General features: G+C 50.9%; 1 protein-coding gene across 1 annotated transcript; it reads left to right on the top strand.

Moving 5' to 3' along the window:
• Nucleotides 1–6,767: 6,767 nt before the first annotated feature.
• PCDH12 (protocadherin 12) lies at nt 6,768–19,751 on the top strand. The gene is made up of 4 exons (XM_022589967.3): nt 6,768–9,968; nt 13,377–13,474; nt 15,394–15,545; nt 18,898–19,751. The coding sequence occupies exons 1-4, from the start codon at nt 7,089–7,091 to the stop codon at nt 19,365–19,367; spliced, it is 3,600 nt and encodes a 1,199-aa protein (XP_022445675.1). The 5' UTR covers nt 6,768–7,088; the 3' UTR covers nt 19,368–19,751.
• The last annotated feature ends 3,531 nt before the right edge of the window (nt 19,752–23,282 follow it).

Here is a 23,282-nt window from a genome sequence, read left to right as displayed (position 1 = left end):
TGGTTCCCGTCCATCACTGGTATCCAAATGGTGTCCAGAGACTTTGCTGAGCTCATCCCACCTGCCCAGAGGGGACAGCCTCCTTTTCAATGGCCACCACTCACAAGCACCCCTGAAACAAGCCTTGACGTAGAGAGGGGCAGCAGTGTGGAAGGGAAAGCCCTGCCCCAACTCTGGGACAGGACTGGACGGTGGTGAGCCCCACCTCATTACAGAAGTATCACTGCTGGTCTCCTGTCGTTATATATTTGCTCACTCCGTAGATCTCAAAAAATTTACCATTATCGCCTGGGAATCTGAAAAATTGGTGTTTCTTTAAAACGAGGGCTTCATCCTCAAAACAAAAATTGAGAGCTACTACACTAAAAGCAATTATAAATAATTAACAACTAGAGCGCTACTCCTGTCCCATGCCCCACTCTAAATGTTCTGTATTGACTAGCCTAGACCTGACAGTAACCCTGTAACATATTACCATCATCGTCATCCCTATTTTAAGGCTAAAGAGACTGATCACAGAGAAGTTAAGTGGCTTGCCACTGTCACACAGATAGGAAATTACAAAGCCAGGTTTTGAGCCCAGGCAATTGGAGTCCTGAGCCCACATTACGAACCCTAATGCTATGCTTAGATCAAGTTTACACTTTGCTCATGCAAAGTGCTCAGGTCTGTAAGGAGAAATAGCCAGACTACCTGTGTGGCCAGCTTCCCTGGTCAGCGTAGCTCAAACAATACCTCAGGTCATCCCAGGGTTATATAAAAACAGACTCCTAGAGAGGCTTGCGGTGGTTAACAGTATAAAAATGTTTTCTGTGCTTCTGATGCAAAAGGTAAAATTTGATTTACAATAATAGGCAAAGAATGATCATGTTTATACTTGCAAACTGGGACTTTATTATTATTCCCCTGAATAACAGTGAAAAGAGTTTTGTAACCCCAAGGTAACATGGCACTGTAAGAAAGAAGGAGGGGTGAGATTTAGCAGCGGCTGCCATCATAAATCAGTGTATGGCTGTTTCTCTCGGAGCTCCAGGCTCAACTCCTGGCTGTCATAAACTTATAAAGGGGAGCCCCATGAGAATTTATGTAATGATGGCAGGACTCATTTTCCTTCCTGCAAGAATCTTTCTGAAGCAAGGTGAGGATTAGGCGGATTAGATTCTATGTGAAGAAAGAAAACCAAACCAATGGAAAGGGGAAATGTGGGTCAGCTTTAGCTATTTACCACTTCCCTTCCCAAAAAAACCCTGACCTTGTAAATGGAGAAGAACATGCTGAATTCCACCAAATAAATGAGTGGCTTGGGGCTTCCCTGGTGGCGCAGTGGTTGAGAGTCCGCCTGCCGATGCAGGAGACACGGGTTCATGCCCCGGTCCGGGAAGATCCCACATGCCGCGGAGCGGCTGGGCCCGTGAGCCATGGCCGCTGAGCCTGCGCGTCCGGAGCCTGTGCTCCGCAACGGGAGAGACCACAACAGTGAGAGGCCCGCGTACTGAAGAAAAAAAAAAAAAAAAAAAAAGAGTGGCTGGATGACCGAATAAATTAATGAATGAGTGTGATCCAGGCTTTCTCTGGGGTGGTTCTTCCAGTGTGAGAACAGTTCCATCCTAGAGTCACCGAGAAATGCTGAATACATAACAAGGCCAATCAACAGAGTCAGCCTCTGAATATTCATGCACAGATGATGCTCCCAGTCAATATGTTTGATTTTTGTGTTTACTGATAGATTTTCAAATTCACTGTGTAAACCAAAGTTCTAAAAATAAAAAGAAGAAGAGGAAAAATGAAAACAGAAAAGAACTTGTGGTAAGATCATACATTACTTCTGGATAGGATTGCCAGATAAAAATACTTATACTAAAAATTTTTCATTGTTTATCTGAAATTCAAATTTAACAGGGCACAGTATATTTTTATTTGTTAAATCTGGCAAACTATTTCTGAGCTAATAACCCTATGTAGAAGAGAGGGCTGAAGAGTTATCTGGTGGACGTGCCCACACCTGGGAGTCAGAAGGAAGGCAAACCAAAGGAGGATTCAGAGAAGCAGAGAGAAGAGCCTGCAGAAATACAGAAGAAGAACCAGCTGTGTGCAGAGCTTCTGCTGAGCATTGACACAAGCACAGGGGGGAGGTGGGGACCAGGAGGATGCTCAGTGAGAAAGGCCTGATGGCTGTAGAGTTTGGCCCTTACAAGGTTGTTGGTGCTTCTAAGAAGTTCTATGTCAGTGGTTCTCAGTGAGGGTGGGGTGGAGAAGGGGTGCATGGCAGAATGACCTACAGTATATCAGAACCGAAATCTACATGCTGGAAGTAGCCCTCTCCCCCTCTGAGGATTGGGGAGAGAGACATAAGTGTTACCCTTATCAACTCAGAATTTATGTGGTCTGTTCGGGGGGGCCGTGTTGTGGTTGCTAAAGCACAAAATAAATTATAAATCTTTTCTTGCATTTATCTTGAAAACCACGAAGGTGATCCATAGTTTACAACTATCTGTTAGAAAGTCCTTATCTTCAATCTACTTCCTTCACAGCCTCTGCCTGTTCTGTAGGGTACCTCCCTCCACAATATCCTCAAGCTTCAGCAATCCCCCACCCCCTCATCTATTTTTCCTTTTATTATGTAGATCAATTAGGCCTCTCTTGCCAGCAAAAAAGGTCCAATCAACTTTCTCAATCCGGTCCCAAATGATCTGAAAGGTGAGAAGCATTTTCAGAGAGGGGGTAATAGAGCTGGCAATTATAAAATTCTCTTTGGCAGGCTGCGAAAGAGAAAAGTATGAATTTTCTTGCCCTGTTCCTGGTATTTTGAAAAGCTTTTCAAGTGATCGTGATATGTGGACGCTTCTGAGAGATACCACTCTTAATCAAGGCACAAAGCCTTTTCATTTCTTGAAAAGTCTTATTTCTTGGCAAATTTCTCCCTGCAAAGTGCATTCTTCTCTCTGCTCTTTGCCCAGAAAGAGGTGCCATTGTGTGGGAATGGACATCTGTGGTCTGTCCCAACAGAGATCACAGAGTGCGGGCCAGGACCAGGTGACCCAGAACAGCTACTTGAGTCTCCCAGTCAATGGCCCTGGCTAGACTGCCTCCAATTTCAACAAGGGCTTGCTGAAAAAAAGAGGCAGACCTTAGGTGGTCCAGTCACCTCCCCAACCAGAATGATCCTGAGGATGAAGCTTCCCAGTTTCATCAACACTGCCTTGGTGGGCGATGATGACTATGGCCAGCGACTGGGCAGATTCACAGGGAGCCCTGGGGGTGAGCAGCCAACCCCGTAGGACATTCATAGGTGGGGCATGATCTTAGCCTTCCTCCAGCTGGTCTTCAAGTCCCCCAAGGGTCAGAGTCCCACCCTGCTGGTCTGAACCCTCAAGGTTCCTCAGGACACCAGGGATCCTCTGACCCCCCACCCTTCTCACTTCACTCCCTGACCCCTCCCAAACAATGGACCCAAGTGTGAACAACCCCAAGGCTGGTGGCGAACAAGGCCTCCAAGCACCAAGCCCAAGCCTGCCCTCTTTTCAAAAAGAGGGAGGCTGTCCTCAGCTATTTCGGACCTATTTCAGAGGACTTCTGCTCCTTCAAACCTATTTTCAAAACTCAGGATCATGAAGGCTCTCCAGATAAACTCCAGTTTCACCCCCTGATATGTGGCGGCTAAAGATCAACTGACCCTGTAGCCAGAAAGGAGGAGGAAATATTACTAAAAGGGGACCTCGTTCCCAGAGGTAATAGCCTTTAAAAGGTCTGGTTTGCTGACTTCGGACTCTTAAAGGGTTGTCTTAGCTTCCTGCCCCCAACGTGAGTAAAACAGAGAACAAGAAAAAAACCACCTACGAAATCCAAATTCAAAATTTTTCTTGGCCTGTGAGTCCATTTTTTACATCCACGAATCCCAGTCAAGGCAACACACACACACACACACACACACACACACACACACACACACATCAATGCCCTTTCCAGAATATGAATGTTAACACATGTAAAATCATGAATTCCATAATTCCTCCTGTGGGCGTTGGGTCACATTAGGTTTCCCACTAAGTGAAATGATTGTCACCTGGGTATAGCTCCTTCCATTGTGTTGTACACAGCACAGGAACACGGGTCTGGAGCTGTGGACGTTTGAGAACTCCAGCCACCCACCTCCCTGCCTCTGTGGCTTTCCTGCCTTTGGCCACCAGATGGCACTCTAGAAACGTTCTCAGCACCAGAGTCTCCTGCACCAAAGCTCCCCTGCATTACTCCCAGCTGGCCGCCTTCTTCCCTCTTCTCTGTTCCCTTTCACTCGACGTCCCAGAGTACAGTTGAAGGGGCTTTGCGGAGGGCAAATGTGCGTGATCTTGGGCAAGCTACCCAACCCTCCATGCTCAGCTTCTTCACCCCTATGGCCTGGTTGTGAGGGTGGCATGGGACGATGCAGGTAAAACACTCGGGACGAGGCTTGGCAGGTAGCTGCTATTCTCATCAGTCTGCTCAGACCCCTTCCAAAGCTCTGCATGGCCTTCAGGACAAGGTCCAAATCCTGAGCACGGGGTCCCGGGCCTTCCATCATCTGGCGGCCCCTGCTGACACCCCCAGCCCACCGTCCTCCTCCCCACTCGCACAGGCCCTCGTGTGGGACTGCGAGAAGCAAGCTCGCCCACCTCCAGCCTCTTCCATTCTGCTCCCTCCACCTGCTCACACCTGCCCCCCCCCACCCCCGCTCACTCTTCCCCACCCTTCAGGGTGTGTCGGAGCGTCCTCCAGGAGGAGCCTCCCCTGATCCCTAAGCCTGACTCTGGAGCCATCCACTGGACCCACTTCTTTCATTTTCCCCACCCTGGCTTGAGACTACAAGCCCTTTGGGGGTCACTTTGTCTTGCTCACTGCCTTGCACATAGTAGGGTGAGTGAGGGCCAGACAGTGAGGCCGCCATGCAGGCTGACTGTCACCAGAGGACCTGGGGCCCACGCTGGTTCCCCTTGCAGGGCAGGTAGCACTGGGCCCTCGCCCGAGCTGAAGAAGCCCTGGGAAATGAGCCTTCCTGGCCAAGAAGGCAGAGGAAAAAACGTGAAGGGACAAATGCAAGACCATTTTTACCATTTGCATTCGAGGTATAAAGCCTGGCAAATAGTACAAGGTAAACTAGTCCCATGTAATGAGTGCTTTCTCTGTACCAGGCATTGCACCAAGCCCTCACTTGCATTATCTCATCAAATCCTTACCACAAACTTGGGAGATGGGTGACAGCCACGCTCTACGGAGAAGGAAACTGAGGCCCAAAGAGGTTATGTGACTTGTGCCATGTCTCCGAGCTATTGAGTGTTCTGTCTTCAGAGCCAGACTGTAGGAAACACCCCATTGGATTCAGGCCCCTTGCTATTGGGAAACCTCCAGGGGTAGAATATGAAAGGATAGGGTGTGGGAAAGAGAATACAGAGGGGAAGGGGGGTGCAAGGTGAGGCTTAGGCCAGGGAGGTTCTCAGTCGCCCCATCCTAATGGCCACAAGCCCCCTGGCCAATGGGCCTGATTGGAGTCACTTGTGTCCCAACAGGCACCTCCAGCCCCAAGGACTGAGCTGCCAACACCCATCGAGGGGAAGCTGGCCCTTAACTCCCATCACTTCAAAAGTTTTACAAACCTCTGGACTCAACCTCAAGGTAAAGTGCGAGACTGGACAATGGTGGGGGCAGTGGATGGAGGAGGAAATGAGAAGCAGCAAGCCACCTCAAGGCCACCCAAGCCAACTGCCCACTCGCCCCCCTCCTGGCCTCACCTCTGTGACGGGACTCTTGGACATGAACAGCAGTGGGAAGAGAAGAATTGGAGGAAGGGAGGGAAAGGGAGAGGAAGGTGTGGGAGAGGGAAAGGTATAAAAACCTCCAAGACCAAGGAGCAGGAGCTGGGGGATTCCCCCGGACAGGGGCTCAGGCTGGACCAGATGTGGAGAACAATGGGCCAGGAGGCTAGGGAGCCGGAAGGGAAGGGGGAGGGAGGCCACACCGTCGGGTCAGAAAGGTCATTGTACTTCAGGAGCCAAGGACACGGGCACCTTTGGCTCCTGAAGTATGTGGGCAGGGACTGACCCAGGGCCAGTGCAAGAGCCAGAGGCAGCCACAAGGTAGGCCAAGCTGGCAGATCACGCCACCCACCACTAATAACAATGTCATTGCCTATGACTCCGGGCCAACGTTTCATTTCATCCCCACGATTTCCTGCTGAGAGGGCTACTGTTGTTATTCCCATCCGCGCTCTTAAGATGAGGCCCAGAGAGGTTGAGTGACTTGTCCTACATGACCCAGCTGGGAAGTTGCGGAGTCAGGATTTGAACCCAGGCATTTTGGCTCTGACGGCCACTCTCTTAATCAGCGCTGCTTCCCATGAGACAAAAACGGGTGATGAGGGCGACGTCAAGACTGAGAGGTAGACAAGTGTGGGAGAAAGGGGAATGGGGGAAGAATGACGGGGGATGACGGAAACAAAGAGAGACAAGGAAGGGAAGAGAGGCCAGGGTGTGACTTGCCCGGGAGGGGCTCAGGCTCTCTGCTCACTTGGCCACAGCAGGGGCTCCCCTCCCCTCAGTGGCTGCCTTGCCACATGGACGGCACCTTCCCATCCGGCCTGTCCCCAGCCGCATCCTCCTCAGCGGCGGGCCACTCAGCTTCACGGAAACTCTCTTTCTCTAATTGGCATAGAAACTCATAGCCCTCCCTTTTCCTGTAGGTGGGGTTTCCATAGGAAAAAGCTGCTTCTCTGTTTCCCCAGCCTAGCAACTGTTTGGAAGTCAGATCCCCACATCCTGCTCTACTGGGTCAAGTCCCTCCTGGACCGGCTCTTGTCCATCATTTGCTAACGGGGACCAACAGTGCCCCTGAACAATTTTACTTCATTGGTCCTTGGACCCCTCAAATCTCTTCTGATGAAGATGGCCTTGCCTGGGAATTCTGCTGGCTCCATCAACTAATTATGGGACGAGGCTGTGCCAGCAGGTCTGGGGGCAGGAGAACAGGGCTAATCAAGCCCCCCAGGAAACACTGGAGGACTTGCCCAGCCTTTGAAGAACTCTAGCGGTTTCTGGATCTAGCCCACTCTGGCGGTAAGCATGATGCGACTTCTGCCACTTCTGCTGGGACTTTGGGGGCCAGGTGGCTACTTGTTCCTTTCAGGGGATTGTCAGGAGGTCGCCACTCTCACTGTGAAATATCAAGTGTCAGAGGAAGTACCGTCCGGCACAGTGATAGGGAAGCTGTCTCAGGAACTGGGCCGGGAGGAGAGGTCTGGGCGAGCAGGGGCTGCCTTCCAGGTCTTGCAGCTGCCTCAGGCGCTCCCCATCCAGGTGGACTCCAAGGACGGCCTGCTCAGCACAGGGAGGCGGCTGGACCGGGAGCAGCTTTGCCGGCAGCAGGATCCCTGCCTGGTTTCCTTTGACGTGCTTGCCACAGGGGATTTGGCTCTCATCCACGTGGAGGTCCAGGTGCTGGACATCAATGACCACCAGCCTCAGTTTCCCAAAGGTGAGCAGGAGCTGGAAATCTCTGAGAGCGCCTCCCTGCGCACCCGGATCCCCCTGGACAGAGCTCTGGACCCAGACACTGGCCCCAACACTCTGCACTCCTACACCCTGTCTCCCAGCGAGCATTTTGCCCTGGATGTCATTGTGGGGCCCGATGAGACCAAACACGCGGAACTCGTGGTGGTGAAGGAGCTGGACCGGGAAATCCATTCATTTTTTGATCTGGTGTTAACTGCCTATGACAGTGGGAACCCCCCCAAGTCAGGCACCAGCTTGGTCAAGGTCAATGTCCTGGACTCCAATGACAATAGCCCTGTGTTTGCTGAGAGCTCGCTGGCACTGGAAATCCAAGAAGACGCTGCCCCTGGTACTCTCCTCATAAACTTGACTGCCACAGACCCTGATCAAGGCCCCAACGGGGAGGTGGAATACTTCCTCAGTAAGCATGTGCCTCCAGAGGTGCTGGACACCTTCAGTATTGATGCCAAGACAGGCCAGGTGACTCTGCGTCAACCCCTAGACTATGAGAAGAATCCTGCCTACGAGGTGGATGTCCAGGCAAGGGACCTGGGTCCCAATCCCATCCCAGCCCACTGCAAAATTCTCATCAAGGTTCTGGATGTCAATGACAACACCCCAAACATCCACATCACGTGGGCCTCCCAACCATCCCTGGTGTCCGAAGCTCTTCCCAAGGACAGTTTCATTGCTCTCATCATGGCAAATGACCTAGACTCAGGAAACAATGGCCTGGTCCACTGTTGGCTGAGCCAAGAGCTGGGCCACTTTAGGCTGAAGAGGACCAATGGCAACACATACATGCTGCTAACCAATGCCACGCTGGACAGAGAGCAGTGGCCGCAATATACCCTCACTCTTTTGGCCCAAGACCAAGGACCCCAGCCCTTATCAGTCAAGAAACAGCTCAGCATTCAGATCAGTGATGCCAACGACAACGCACCTGTGTTTGAGAAAAGCAGGTACCAGGTCTCCACTCGGGAAAACAACCTACCCTCTCTTCACCTCATTACCATCAAGGCCCATGATGCAGATCTGGGCGTTAATGGGAAAATCTCATACCACATCCAGGACTCTCCAGTTTCTCACTTGGTAGCTATTGACTCAGACACAGGCGAGGTCACCGCTCAGAGGTCACTGGACTATGAACAGATGGCCGGCTTTGAGTTCCTGGTGATCGCAGAGGACAGGGGGCAGCCCCAGCTTGCATCCAGTGTCTCTGTGTGGGTCAGCCTGCTGGATGCCAATGATAATGTCCCAGAGGTGATTCACCCCATACTCAGCGATGGGAAAGCCAGTCTCTCGGTGCTTGTAAATGCCTCCACAGGTCACCTGCTGGTGCCCATTGAAACTCCCAATGGCGTGGGTCCAGCAGGCACTGACATGCCACCACAGGCCACCCCCAGCTCCCGGCCATTCCTTTTGGTGACCATTGTAGCAAGAGATGCAGACTCGGGGGCAAATGGAGAGCTCCTCTACAGCATTCAGAGTGGGAACGAAGCCGGTCTCTTTGTCCTCAGTCCCCACCTGGGGCAGCTGTTCATCAACATCACCAATGCCAGCAGCCTCACTGGGAGTGAGTGGGAGCTGGAGATCGTGGTGGAAGACCGGGGCAGCCCCTCCTTACAGACCCGGGCCCTGTTGAGGGTCTTCTTCGTCACCAGTGTGGACCACTTGAGGGATTCAGCCCGTGAGCCTGGGGCTCTGAGCACATCGGTGCTCACGGTGATTTGCCTGGTCGTACTGCTGGCCATCTCCGGGTTGATCTTGGCTCTGATTATGTCCATTTGCCGGACGGAGAAGAAGGACAACAGGGCCTACAACTGTCGGGAGGCCGAGTCCACCTACCGTCACCAGCCCAAGAGGCCCCAGAAACACATCCAGAAGGCGGACATCCACCTCGTGCCTGTGCTCAGGGGCCAGGTGGATGAGCCTGGCGAAGCTGGGCAGCCCCCCAAGCACGTGGGCAAGGAAGCGATGATGGAAGCAGGCTGGGACCCCTGCCTGCAGGCCCCCTTTCATCTCACACCGACCCTGTACAGGACTCTGCGTAACCAAGGTAACCAGGGAACGCTGGCCGAGAGCCGAGAGGTGCTGCAGGACACTGTCAACCTCCTTTTCAACCATCCCAGGCAGAGGAATGCCTCCCGGGAGAACCTGAACCTTCCCGAGCCCCAACCTGCGACGGGCCAGCCCCGCTCAAGGCCCCTGAAGGTTGCGGGCAGCCCCACAGGGAGGGTGCCTGGGGACCAGGGCAGTAAGGAGGCCCCGCTGAGCCCGCCGGCCTCCTCTGCAACCCTGAGGCGGCAGCGGAATCTCCATGGCAAAGTAGCCCCTGAGAAAGAGTCAGGCCCCCGTCAGATCCTGCGGAGCCTGGTCCGGCTGTCTGTGGCTGCCTTTGCGGAGCGGAACCCCGTAGAGGAGCTCACTGTGGATTCGCCTCCTGTTCAGGTAACTCGGTGTGGGCAGCTCCCTCTCTTGTCAGCCCCCCTCACCCGCCCACAACAGCATCAGACCCCATTACCCTCGCATTCTTCACATTCATTCCTCAGCCTCACCACGCACTTTAGGATGCATTGGGTGCAGTTGTTCAGGGCACAGCTCTGGGGTCAACAGAATTTAGCTGTGTGATCCTGGACAAATGACTTACTGTCTCTGAGCCTTAGTTTCCTTATCTATAAAATAGGGATGACAGTAAGAGCATCTGCCTTGCAGAATTGTCCTAAGGATTTGGTCAGTTAATTCCTATATGAGCACGCACTTAGAGTGCCTTGTGCAAGTAGACACATAGCAAAGGTAGTGATTAAGAGTACAAGCTTTGGAGCAAGGCTGCCCAGGTTCAAATTCTGGCTCCACCTCTTCCAAGCTGTGAACCACAGGGAAGTCACTCAGCTTCTCTGTTGAAGTTGCCCAAGTTAACAGCACCCATCTCCCAAGTTTGCTTGAAGGTAATAAAGTGAATGTGCTTAAAGCCTCTAGAACAGTGTCTGGCGTGTAGTCAGCACTCAGAAAATGATTATGATGATTTCTGCAAAGCTCTTCTCCATTTCACCTGCCCTCATCTCATCTGGGCAACCTCCGGGTGAAGCAAGCCGGCATAGGCATCATTGCCCCCAGGCTCAGGGGCTGCATTTGACCTGCCTGAGACCCCAGAGCTTGCCAGCTAGGCCTATGGGATAGGACAGTGGAAACAACCTTGGAACTTGGGAGTTAGGCAGATCTAGGTTCCAGTTTCAGCACAGCCACTTTAGGAGCTGGGCAACATTAACATCTGAGCCTTATTTTCTTCATCTATAAAATGGGGATTGTGATGTCAAACTTAGCTGTGTCTACCTCCCAGGGGGTTGAGAATTAAATGGGATGATGAATGGCTGTGTCCAGTGACCTAGGATTTACTGGACACACCTGGGAAAGCTTTTTCCGGGACGGTGTCTGATCTCACACCCGTATCAACTCCTCTGAACCCCAGATCATTTTCCCTGTGCCAGGCTGCCTGCCCAAGGCACACTTCTGTCATGAGCCAGGCTATCAGCTCATGTTTCCTGCAGAGCAAGGACACAGCTTCCTTCCCCCACCCCTTCCCCAGGAAGCCACCTCGAGAGGGCCCAGCTGCTCTCTCAGGAGTCCTGCCCTGGGCTCTGTGCAGCCCCAGAAGTTGCCCAGAGCCATGCATTCATTCACTTGTTCATTCATTCATTCATTCATTCACCCATTCATTCATCAAATGCTTATTGAATGAGCTCTTTGTGCCAAACACTGTGCTGGTGGTTGGCAAACAGAGAGAGCAGATAGCAAGCCCTGTGGGTGACCCCACTGGGGTGAAAGAGAGGAGGGTACCAAGTTGGGATCAAGTTGAGGGTAAGAGGCAGCTTGCCTAATGCTTGTCTTTCCGGTAGCACAGTGCCACAGGGGAGTCAGATCCCAGCTCAAAGTCCAACCCTGCCCCTAATTGCTGTGTAGCCCCTGTGAGCCTCAGGTGCCACATCTGTAAAGTGGATATAATGGTATCTCTTTCCTTGGGTTACTGAAGAATGACATGAGATTATATACCACTGGACAGTTATTAAGTGCTTATCATAAGATCTATTCCTAAGTAATTTATAGACTTTCACTCATTTAATCCTCATAGCCACAACCAACACATGACCTGAGTCTCATTTTTATTCCCTTTTTTTTTTTACTGCTGAGGAAACTGAGGGTCAGAATGCTTAAGTAATTCCTCAAGGCCACACAGATGGGAAGTGGAACAGGGGCAGATTTAGGACTTGAACCCAAGTCTGACTCCAGAGTCTGGACTCTAACTGTGAAATGACAGCCTGAATGACAGCATACAACTTAGGGTTTGGCACTCAGGGAGTTTCCCTGAAGTAGCAGCTGTCACTCGAAAACAGGGTGGCAGGTGCTTGTAGGAGGGTTTCTGGGCCTGAGCCAGGAGGTGGGAACTGCCCTGAGGCAGGCAATGGGACCCTGACCCTCGCACATCACAGTGAAACCCCAGTCCTGGCCACCTCCCCTTCCAACTCTCCTCTGAGGTTGGCATTTTCTGTCTTGAGCTGCCCAGAGAGCAGAGGGACCCTCTCGGGGAAGAGGGGGGCTGGGCCCAGTTGGGAGGCAGAGGCAGCATTTCTAGGAGGAACAACCCAAACCCCTTGACTCTGCAGAGCATTTCAAACTTTCAAACCACCTAATTAATCCTGACAACCCTGTAAAGAAGTCTGGGTGGTATTTTTAGGTCCACCTTAGAGACGAGGAAACTGAGGTCTGAGTGTGTCTAAAAACCTGCCTGACATCACACAACAAGCTAGAAACGACCTTGACTTGGTCTGTTGCCTTCTCCCTCACAAGGGCCTGTGGGGCCTCACCCTGACATCTCACCCACCCCTGCCCCATTCACCAGCCTTTCTGAAACGCCACCGTCTCCTCTGGCCTTTCAGCTTGAGCACCTTCTGACCGAAACTCCCTTCCTCCCTCACCCTGGCCCTCACCCTCTCTCCACTTGCCAAGCCCCTGTGGAACCTCCGGGTCTCAGCAGAGGCGCCTGGCATGTAGTATGAACTCAGAAAACATATGTTGAAATAAGTGAATTACTTCCCCCTGTATCCACAGCCCCACCCCGTAACTCCCTCCTTGCTGCAAGCTGGGTGAGGGGCCTTCCTCTGCTCCACTTGACCTCCATCGTTTCTCATCCCTGGTGCAACCCCCCATAGCAACTGCTGTGTCCTGTCTCCCCTGACTGTCCTCCCTGGCAGACTGGGAACTCCCTGAGGGCGGAGACTGGGTCTTGTTCTCATTCTTACCCCCCCAGCAAGCGCTCGGTGTGGCACAAACAAGCTCTCATTAAATACTTGTCGAGCGAATGAAAGGATGAATAAACGAATGATTCAAAGACACCCTTCTGCCTTCTGTACAACATAGTCTTACATCTGGCCCGCCAACAATGGCTCAGTCTTTGAACATCACTGAAGCGGGGGAAATAACACTTTACAATAATCCTTATCGAGGTTATAATACATTTATAGTCAGGACATGCCCTTTTCACCCCCGTCCCACAGCTTCCACCCGGAGCAGGTCTCCTGGGGGAATGAGAGTTGGGGGACAGGCCCAGAGGGTTCTCATTCTCTCTCTCAGACTCCCAGGTCCCGGGAATTTGTAGTTGATACATGGCCAAGCAGGGAACCTGTCTGCACACATCCCTGCCTCCGTCACCATCACCGTTCACCATCCCCCATCCGATCCACAAACATCTGAAGCTGGAGGAAAGACTATAAAAAGAAAGCACCGGCATTGAGGGAAACATCCGGTGAGGAAGTGTGCTGGGTCGGAATTGTGTGGAGTCAACAGATTTTTCCTGTCTTGTAGCAAATCTCCCAGCTGCTGTCCTTGCTGCATCAGGGCCAATTCCAGCCCAAACCAAACCACCGGGGAAATAAGTACTTGGCCAAGCCCGGCGGCAGCAGGTAAGCTGCACGTAGCCCCCACTGGCTTCTCAAGCCCCCCACCAGCCTGCCCTCACGCTTGCAGCCTCTGTGCCTTGAGGAAGGGTGAGCACATCCCAGACGCTGCTCCCCTAGGAGACTGCAGCGAACAGCATCCATTCCCCCACCCAGGCATCCTGGTCCTGGAGCAACTGTATTAATAGTATTTACAGGACCCGAGTCACTAAGGAAGCGACTTCATCCCTGAGGCTCTGATTATCTATCTATTCCCTGATTGCAGAGGTGCTGGGCTATGAACTTTAAATCTGTAACGTTTAGCTCTTTCTCTTGACCCTTAAACATAATATGAAGGCTCCTGGCTAAGGATGTGGGTGTGTGGGTGTGTTCCTTTGGGCCGTCCTAGAATTAAAGAGACCTCAAGAGGACATCTAATTTAACCCCCTCTTGCTACAGATGGAGAAACTGAGGCTCTAAGTAGTTTGATCCAAGCCAGCTATGTAAACTTGAGCAAATCAAGCCTCAGGGATGCAGTTTCTCATCCATGAAACAGAGGTCACCGCACTTCCTTGTAGTGATGGGGTAAGGATTTAATGATCACATGCGTTCTAAGCCCATGGCCCAGTGCCTGGCACATGGGAGGTACACAAACAATGCTAAGTCCTTTCCCCGTAAAGTGACTTTGCTCAAGGTCAAATAGCCAGTGAGTGGCAAAGCTGGGACCAGCTCTCAGGACACTGACTTCCGGTTCAGTGCTCTTGCTGTGACAACTTACAGTCCTTTTTTTGTTGTTTTTTTTTGCAAAGATAGCTAGAAATAGTGTAGAGTAGCGGTGAGCACACACATTCCAGAGTCATATCAGCCTGGATTTGAATTCTTACTTAATTTGTGGGGACCTTGGGCAAGCTACTTAATCTTTACAAATCTTGGTTTTCTCATTTGTAAAATGAGGACAACAAGAGAACCCCTTACAGACGTGAAAGGTTTGATGAGAAGGTAAATATACCTTGCAAAGCATATGTCTGACTCAGAGTAATTGCTCAATAAACATTAGTTGTTGCCATTACTTGCAAACTTGCTACCCCTGCATAGGAGCAGAAATGGCCACAGAAAAAAGCAGCAAGGACCCCCAGGCCTTAAAGGGAGCTTTTCCAGATGCTGGGATGAGGCGCCAGGCCTGTCCCCACCATGCTAAGGTAGTCCCAGGAACTGGCCTCCCCCAGGTGATAGAGAGGGTCTTTGGCAGGGAGGGGTCAGGGAGACAGCAGGAGACTCTATAGTAGATTCTGAGTAGCTTTCGGATGCCTCACCTCAGCTGCATCCTCTATTGACCTGCTCTTCTGGTCTGGGATTTAGCCTCAAATAGGGAGGAAGGAACATTCAGTCACTCAGTCCACAAAGTATTTATTAAGCACCTACTATGTGCCAAGTCCTATTCTGAGCATTGGTGAGAGAGCAGGGGATGAGACAGACAAATATCCCTGCCCTCACTGGAGCTCATACTCAGATAGAGGGATGGAGGGGTGGAAGGATGACTGCATTAGATCACCCAAAGTTTACTAAACTCCTATTCCATGCCAGGTAATGAGAAGCAATGGAGGGACAATGGTGAGTAATATCAGGGCATTCATAGTCACTTCTGTTTGCTGACGGCTTACAACACTGTGCTAAGCTCTTTACACCTCATTTTACCCCCACAACGCCCCATGAGGTGAGTGTTATTTATTACTCCCATTTTACAGATGAGGAAGCAGACTCAGAGTAGGCAGGAGGGCTGGGATCAAGTAACCCAGATTGGTCTGACTCTGAAGGCTGGGCTGTGGACCCACTTCCCTCTGTGGATGAATGAATGCTGGCATGAATAGAAGACTATTCATGAGCAGGAATGAATGAATCTATGTGTGAATTTCCTCACTCGCGGACTGTGCTGGCTCCCTTTGCAGGAGTGCAATCCCAGACACAGATGGCCCAGGTGCCAGGGCTGGTGGCCAGACAGAACCAGATCAGGAGGAAGGGCCCTTGGACCCTGAGGAGGACCTCTCTGTGAAGCAGCTGCTAGAAGAAGAGCTGTCGAACCTGCTGGACCCCTACACAGGTAGGGACTCCTCAGGGTCACCCCGACCCCGCTTCTGCCCCCATGGTACCCTCCTGTGCCCAGGCTTCAGAGTTCTGCTCCAATCCACTGCAGGAAAACAGCCTTTCTATTTCTGGAGAAGACTATCGGCAAAATTTTTTCACTTCCCCTGGAGCTTCAGATTTCATTTGTTTAAAGATCAGATTCTACTCTGATCATTCATTTAAAAAAATCATCATAAGAATAGTGAACAGTTACTGAGCTCTTGGTGTGTGCCAGGTACCAAGGAAGCATCTTATATACATTATCTCAGTTAAGCTTCCAAACAGTCTTTTCAGGTAGATATTATGAGCTCCAATTTAGAGATCAGCAAACTGAGGCTCAGAGAGGTAATACAGCCTGCCCTGAGTCACTTCAATGATTGAAGGGAAGCCATCCTGAGCCCACCTACCATCAGGGGACCTCTCTCTACCTCCTAAACCACTCATCTGCATTTCTTTGATGTTTTTAAATACGCTTTTACCCTGAGAATTCAAGAATCTGCCAGCTCCCTCCGCCCCCCCGCATCAGTCAGCCCCCTTCAGGTAACGCACAGTAAGTCCAACCTACGCTGACTTTCTGTTTCTGTAGTTAATAATCCGCTCTTCATCTGGACATATTCTGTGCGCTGAAGGCATGACAGGGACTTCCCTTTCCTTGGTTAAAAAAATATATAGCTAACTTTTATTGAGTGCTTTCTATGTGCTAGTCCCTGTTCTAATTGCCTCACGAGAAAATCTTCTGAGATGGGGACTATTCGTTATCCCCATTTCATAAAGGAAAAAAACTGAGGGGCCAGGGTGTTTAGTAATTCTCCCAAGGTTGTGCAGCCAATGGTTATTAACCCAGGCAGTGTGGCTCTAAATTAAAATTAAGTAAAATGAAATCTAATTAAAATCAAGTAAAATGAAAAATTCAGTTCCTCAGTCATATCAGCCACATTTCCGGAGCTCAGTAGCTACGTGTGGCTAATGGATATTGCTTGGGACAGCACAAATCTACAGAGTTTTACAGGACAGCATTGTCTAGAATGCAGAGCTGTGAGGTCCAATAGAGTAGCCACTGGCCACATGTGAAAATGGCTAGTACCAATTGAGATGTGATAGAAGTATAAAACACACTCCAGATTTTGAAGACTTAGTATGAAAAAAGAATGTAAAATATCTCATTAATAATTTTAAAAATATTGATTATGTGATAAAATGATATTAAATATAAAAAAACTTTTACAAATTAATTTCACCTTCTCTTTCTACTTTTTAAATGTGGCTACTAGAAAATTTCAGACGACCTCAGTGCCTTGCATTATATCTGTGTGCACCAGCTCTGCGCTGGAACCTGTGGGCTCAGTTCCCATGTGGTCCTGCTTCCCCACAGCACAGAGGGCAAAGAACACAGGGAGATGGTAACAAGTGGTGTGACGAAGAGCGCAGCAGGGGTAGAAGTGCCTGCGCTGCTCACAGGGCTGGACTGTGATGAGGCTACTGGTGAATGTGCCTGACACTGGGGTCTTGGCTGCATCAGATAAAAGCCCCACCTGAGGATGTGACGATAACCATATTTTACCGTTGCATGAGCTCACTGAATGCTTACAGCCACCTGACAAGATAAGTGCTACTATTTCACCACTTTGTGAGCGAAAAAGGAGGCTCAGAGAGGTTAAGCAAGTTTTTCAAGGTCACAATGCTCATAAGCTGCAAAGTTAGGAAATCAAATCCAGGCCTGCCCAGTGCCCACCTGCCGCGGAGTGAATTCATCATCGCATTTCAGCCATTCTCCTACACTCCACTGATTTTCTCATTCCAAGCTTCATTCCTTCCAAAGCTCTCTGACCCTTGTGCAAGGAAAAGCCTGATTCTGTAACACCAGAAGAGGTCTAACCTTATTACCCCAGAGTCTCAGGAAACTTAGGTTTACATTTCCCAAATGTCCAGGGTTAATATTTATGTCCATTCAATCATTCAATAAACGTTCACTAAGCCCCAGGCGTGGGCTGGACCAGTCGGGAAGGGGCGTGACCCTGCCTCACAGCCTGCACAGCCCCACACTGTGAAGGCAAGACCGAGACTCATTTATCAATAGAAACAGCATTTACTGTATTTTGCAATAACTTTTCAAAATCACAAAAGTAATATTTGGTTAATATAGACAAATGCAGATAAACAAAAAGAGAATAAATCATTTCTGCCCAGGGGTAATTTCAGTTGACACTATGACGCGTCCCCTTCCAGTCTTTCATTCTATGCACAGATTTTAAAGCAGGTTACCTTAAGCAAATATTAAATACATGTTAAAGCAGATGTTGTGCCTTTTTTTTTTTTTTTTAGAGACACACATCCTTAACCACAAGGCCTATAATTTCTTCCCTCTGGCTTGGCCTCTATCATTGGGCCTGGAACTAGTTTTCTGAGACAGGATTTTCTGTTGAAGAGATGGGAAAAGGAGAAGTGTGATGGTGGGATTGGGGCCTGGGGGACACTTTTTCACCGCCCCGGCCCTTCCCTGGGACAGCTCTTAGGCAGCCAGCCCCTTCACACGGTTTCCTGCAGTTTGACAGGGGAAGGTTGAGGAGTTGAGAGCATGGGGGCCAGGAGGCAACAGTACAGACCTTAGTAGGCCTGGGAAACCAGAGCCACCTAGCATCCAGGGGGAGGAAGGGCCAGCTCTTCAGAGACTGGGTGCAGTGGTGTAGTGACAGGGGGCTTCCAAGTCATCAGACCTGGGGGTCAAATCTGGGCTTGGTTGCCTAGTAGCTGTGTGACAACTTCTTGGAACTTCAGTTTCCTCATCCATAAAATACTCTTGACTTCAAAGGTTTGTGTGGAGGTTAAATGAGATAATTATGTAAATTGCCTAGCACAGAAGTACTTAATAAGTGGTCACTATTATTATGAATAGGAACCGAAGGCAGCACCAAGCCAGGAACTCCAGCAACGGCTAAAAACGGGGATTCCCCCACCCCCACCCCCGGCATCCTCAGCTAGTGGTGTCCTGAGGGAGTGAAAATCCTGGCTGTACAGGGATGGATGAAGGACACCTAAACCTGAAACAGCCCCACGGACCGGGAGATGCTTTAGAAACGGGCCATTTCTAATTCTAGGCCTTCCTCCTCCCCCTGCCGCGTCCTCACTCAGCTCACGCGCGGACATCAGCCGCTGCCTTCCTGCCCGGAGCGCTTCCCTGTCAGGGCCTCTTCCTTCCCGCCCACCTCCGGCCGCCCCATCGGTCCCCTCCATTTCCCTGTCCTCCTTTGTCCGGCGCCCCGCCCTGCCCACGACCCCACCCCCGCCCGCCATGGGCTCCGCCCTCACCGCGTCCCTTCCGCCCCTTGCAGGCCTCGCCCTGGACCGGCTGAGCGTCCCCGATCCAGCCTGGATGGCAAGACTCTCTTTGCCCCTCGCCACCAACTACCGTGACAACGTGTTCTCCCCGGACGCTGCGACCTCGGAGGAGCCCAGGACCTTCCAGACGTTCGGCAAGGCGCCGGGGCCCGAGCTGAGCCCGACGGGCACGCGGCTGGCCAGCACCTTCCTGTCGGAGATGAGCTCACTGTTGGAGATGCTGCTGGAGCAGCGCCCCGCCGTGCCGGTGGAGGCCGCCTCCGAGGTGCTGCGGCGGCTCTCAGTCTGCGGAAGGACCCTGAGTCTAGACCTAGCCACCAGCGGGGCCTCGGGCTCGGAAGGCCCTGGGGGCCGATCTGGAAAGAAGGGGGCCGAGGGCAGGACCAGCAGCGGCAGCAGCAGCAGGGACCTGTGGATCCAGGAACCAGGGGCCCCGGGAGATGTTAGGAAGCCCAGGCCCTGAGGATTCTGGGACAGGAGGTGGTTTCTCTAATCTTTGAACTCACTGACCAGAGGTGGCCTGAGAACTTAAGGTGACCAGTGCTGCCCTACAGAGGAGGCAGGAGCCCCAGGACAAACAGCGGGCTGACCAAAGCAACCCCTTGTTAGGGGCTGGCTCTGCCTGTGGATTTTTTGGAGGAAGACAGTTGGCCGCTGAGATAAGTGTTTGCTGGCAAAACACGTGTAAGAGCACAGAGGGTTCATCCTCCTGCAGAGCAGATGCCAAGGAGTGTCACAAGCAGGAAAGGATGGCCTGGGTGCACACTGGAGGGTGTGGGGGGCTGGATCCTGGGGCACCAGGCAAAGCTCTCTGACCTACTAATAAAGGAAAAGCAGTGGCTCGTTATCCTGTTTGCACCTGTCGAGAGGGAGGATGGCAGAATAGAGTGAAGGTTCTTTGTCATCCAGTCCCTGGCCAGAGGGTCATGCGGGGCCTGGACAGGAGGGTGCACAGTGTTAGGTAGGCAATGATGGACATGGGTACTCTTGACCCCTGCTCCTCTGCTGCTGCTACATTATCAAATAATCCGATTCTCAGCTGGAAGATTAAGGCTAAGGAAAGCATGACTATAGAGCATTAACACGAGGCAGACACAAGTCTTTACAATAGGATTTAATTTCATTTCTCCACAGCCCTAGGAGGGGAGGTGTTATTATCCCCATTTCACAGACAAAGCCATGAGACTTGGAGAGGCTGAGGGTCTTGCCCAAGATCAAGCAGAGAGAGGAGGCAGAGCCAGGAATTGGAACTAGGCTTGTCCAACACCAAAACCCATGCCCTCGACCTTGACACTAGGCTGCCAGCCAAGGAAAGGAAAGGAAGAGCCCCCATACGTGAGCTTTTGCCAGTGGCAGACTTGCCTGAGATCCCCTCAAGAAACACTGTTGAAAAGAACATTTCCAAAGCCACTCAGGCCTTCACATCTCTGCTCTTCCAAGCACATAGTGAGAGGGACTTGGAACTGACCTGATGCAGGGTGGGTGTCTGCAGACTCCTGTCCTTTACCAGCAAGCAGCCCTTCAGGTACAGAAGTCATCTTTCCAGACCCACCAATCGTGAGTAAATCTTCCTCTGTCACAGCAGTGAATTCAGGCCCTAGAGGACAGTGTGTGAACCGGGTCTATGAAATTGACACTGACAGCAGCAAACCTTCCAGGAGAGAAAGGAGTGAAAAAAATAGCAAATATTTTCCCAAGGCTCAGCTTTATAATTTCCCTGGAAATTTCCAAGCAGTCTATTCAGCTTCTCAGTAATGTGGGGCTTTCTTGGATACTAAAGGGAAAAATTCCTTTATGTGCCTCTCCTTTTGCCCTTTTTCTGGAGCTCAGTACACATGTTCACTGTCCACAGAAATGGGCCAATCATACTCCCAACTAGGGATAATGAAAACCATCCACACTTGGAATGCAATGAGGCATCATTATTCCATTATCCCATTTTACAGATGAGGAAAATGAGGCCCTCATAGTGCTTCAGGAGCTTCAGGAATGCTTCTGGAGCAGGGTCTCTAGGTCTCTGATCACTCCGAGGCAGAGTAAACTCTTTACAAGGTCTGTGATTTGCAAGCTGCTGGGTTCCCCAAGTCAATGAAAGAGGCTGGGGGACACCAAGCAGGTAGGGTCTCCAACCTGACCAGCCAGGTACCTGGCACAAGGCAACACTTGATGAATACTTGTTGAATGGAAGAATAAATGAATAAATGGGTAAATAGATGCTACAAGGAGTCCCTTTTCTCTATATTGGAGCTCCAGGTAAGACTTCCTTAGAAAAGAAAAAAAAATGTTCCATTATGTGAAGACAAAGTCTGAAAACCACAGCACTGGAGTAGACAGTGCTGACCCCCAATTACTAGTGGATTTTCAGTGCAGAGCTGATGTTGGGAGGTGGAGAGAAGAGATGGGAAGAGGAGGTGACCTAGGGAAACTGGAACCAGGGCTCGCAACTGGATCACTGCCTCACTCTAGTTCAAAAGTCCTAAATCTCGGACCCCCTGAATGCCAGGCGAGACTTTGTGTACAGGTGTTTTTCTAGGCAGGAGATACGGAGTTATCAGATTTTCAAAGGAACATGTGACCTATAAAAAGATAAGCAGCACTGCTCTCAGTCACTATCTAAACCTCCACAGACGTGGGCAATTTTAGTCACAAGGAGTCTGAACATTTTATAGCCAAGGAAATGGCAAGACAGAAAGAGCCGACTGGCCCAGAGCCACACGGCAGGCTTGTGACATCTGCATCTGAGGTGCAGAATCATGTTCTTTCTAATACATCAAGGGTTCTTAACCTGGGGTTCTTGGTTGGGCTTCAGGATCTAAGAACCTGCTGAACTGCGTGCAAAATTGCGAAGACGTGCATTTTTCTATGGGAAGGAGTCAGTGCTTTCATCTGATTCTCAAAGGGGTCTGTGACCTAAATAAGATTAAGGCCCACTGTGATCCTCTATTCCCCGCCGAACCTGGAGAACTCATGGGTAGAGCTGTTGCTGTTCTGAGGCAACCGACCTTTGATCAGGGCGGGGTTGTATGTACGTGAGGGTTAGTGCTCTCACCCGAACGTTGCAACCCCTCCAAGTAGGCTGATGCCAGCCCTTATACCCAGTAACCGACTGAGGGTGAGGCAGTGTGTACGCTGACAGAACTGAGTGTGCTGAACAGAAAGGTTACAGAAACTTCTTGACATAAGCCGAGATGTCAGAGCTGAGACCTTGGACGTGCTCAAAACCGTTTCCACCAAGATGGGCTCTGTCCCCCGGGAGACTGAAGGAGCTGGCGAGCCAGCGAGCACTCAGTTAAATGTCGTCTTAATTTGGAAAGCGCAGAGGGACATTTTTTATCAATAGTCAGCCGTCCTCCAGCACCAGGAGGGCAATGCAGTGCTCACTCGGAGCCTGGGGGCCGTCCTGAGATTGACAGGAAGCCTCCTTGTCTGTTACCCAACTTCAGCTTGGCAGTTCACTGATCCCTACCTCTCCGCTGACTGAAATGAGTGAGATGGCAACTACCACCCTTGGGACTCTGGAGAGAACCAAATCTCCAACACGAGAAGAGAGGACAGGGGAGGGGAGGGAGGAGTTTTAGCACAGGCTCAGCCTGGCACATAGTGTGTACCTAGAAAACAGGTCAGTGTTTTCCAGTCCCTACTGAGTACTGGGCACAATATAATGGGTCTGGGGTGGGGGGCACGATCAGAAACGCTCATTCAACAAACATTTTATATTTGCTGAGCAATGACTACAGGTCAGAAGTAGCACTAGGAATGGCAGTCAGGGGAGGGGTATACAGAATCATTCATTCAACAGATATTTTAAAGCACCTCCTATGTTGCTGGGTAGGTTTGGTGCTGGTGTCCGGTGGAGAAAAGACAATGCATAGAATCCCTCATTCACTGAATGAATATTTACTGAACATTTACTAAGTGCCCTGCCCTGTATTAGCACTGAAGATATAATGAACCAAACAGCCTCATTCCCTCCAGTGTCAGGGCTCCCTGAAAACAGCATCTCCGGATGAGGAAACTGAGGCAGCAGAGCCTTGCGCAAAGGGCTCATTGCTGAGGGCATCAGGGCTCGAACCTCGGGTCGTCCTGACCCAGGCTGGCCCTGCTAACAAAGGCCACCTCCCTAGCCTCCCCTCACATTTCCTTTCAGGGCACTAACAATGAGTCATTAATAACGGAATTTTAATGGCAAAAGCACAGCAGTTCCAGGGTCTGCGAGGAAGCCCATCCCCTGGGCTGTACAGAGACCGTAGGGACTGAACCGCGAGGATTCTTGGCCCCTTGACAGCATTTCTCTCACGACTCTTCCATCCTTCCTGCTCCACAAGGAGAGCTTAAAAATATCCTCCCTCCACATTTGGTACCCTAAATTGGATCAGCA

Source organism: Delphinapterus leucas, chromosome 3 (genome assembly GCF_059928025.1).
Source record: "Delphinapterus leucas isolate spDelLeu-1000000601 "Yukka" chromosome 3, BTC_Dleu_Yukka2, whole genome shotgun sequence".
NCBI classification, from domain to species: domain Eukaryota; kingdom Metazoa; phylum Chordata; class Mammalia; order Artiodactyla; family Monodontidae; genus Delphinapterus; species Delphinapterus leucas.
Note: the sequence above shows the minus strand (reverse complement) of the source record. Positions and strands in the feature narration are given on the sequence as shown.

Bases quoted from the DNA above. Each gene is read 5' to 3' on its own strand.
- PCDH12 (XM_022589967.3), top strand. From the start codon at position 7,089: ATGATGCGACTTCTGCCACTTCTGCTGGGACTTTGGGGGCCAGGTGGC. The intron at 9,969-13,376 runs GTAACTCGGTGT...CCTGTCTTGTAG, and splicing joins TGGATTCGCCTCCTGTTCAG to CAAATCTCCCAGCTGCTGTC. The intron at 13,475-15,393 runs GTAAGCTGCACG...CTCCCTTTGCAG, and splicing joins GCCAAGCCCGGCGGCAGCAG to GAGTGCAATCCCAGACACAG.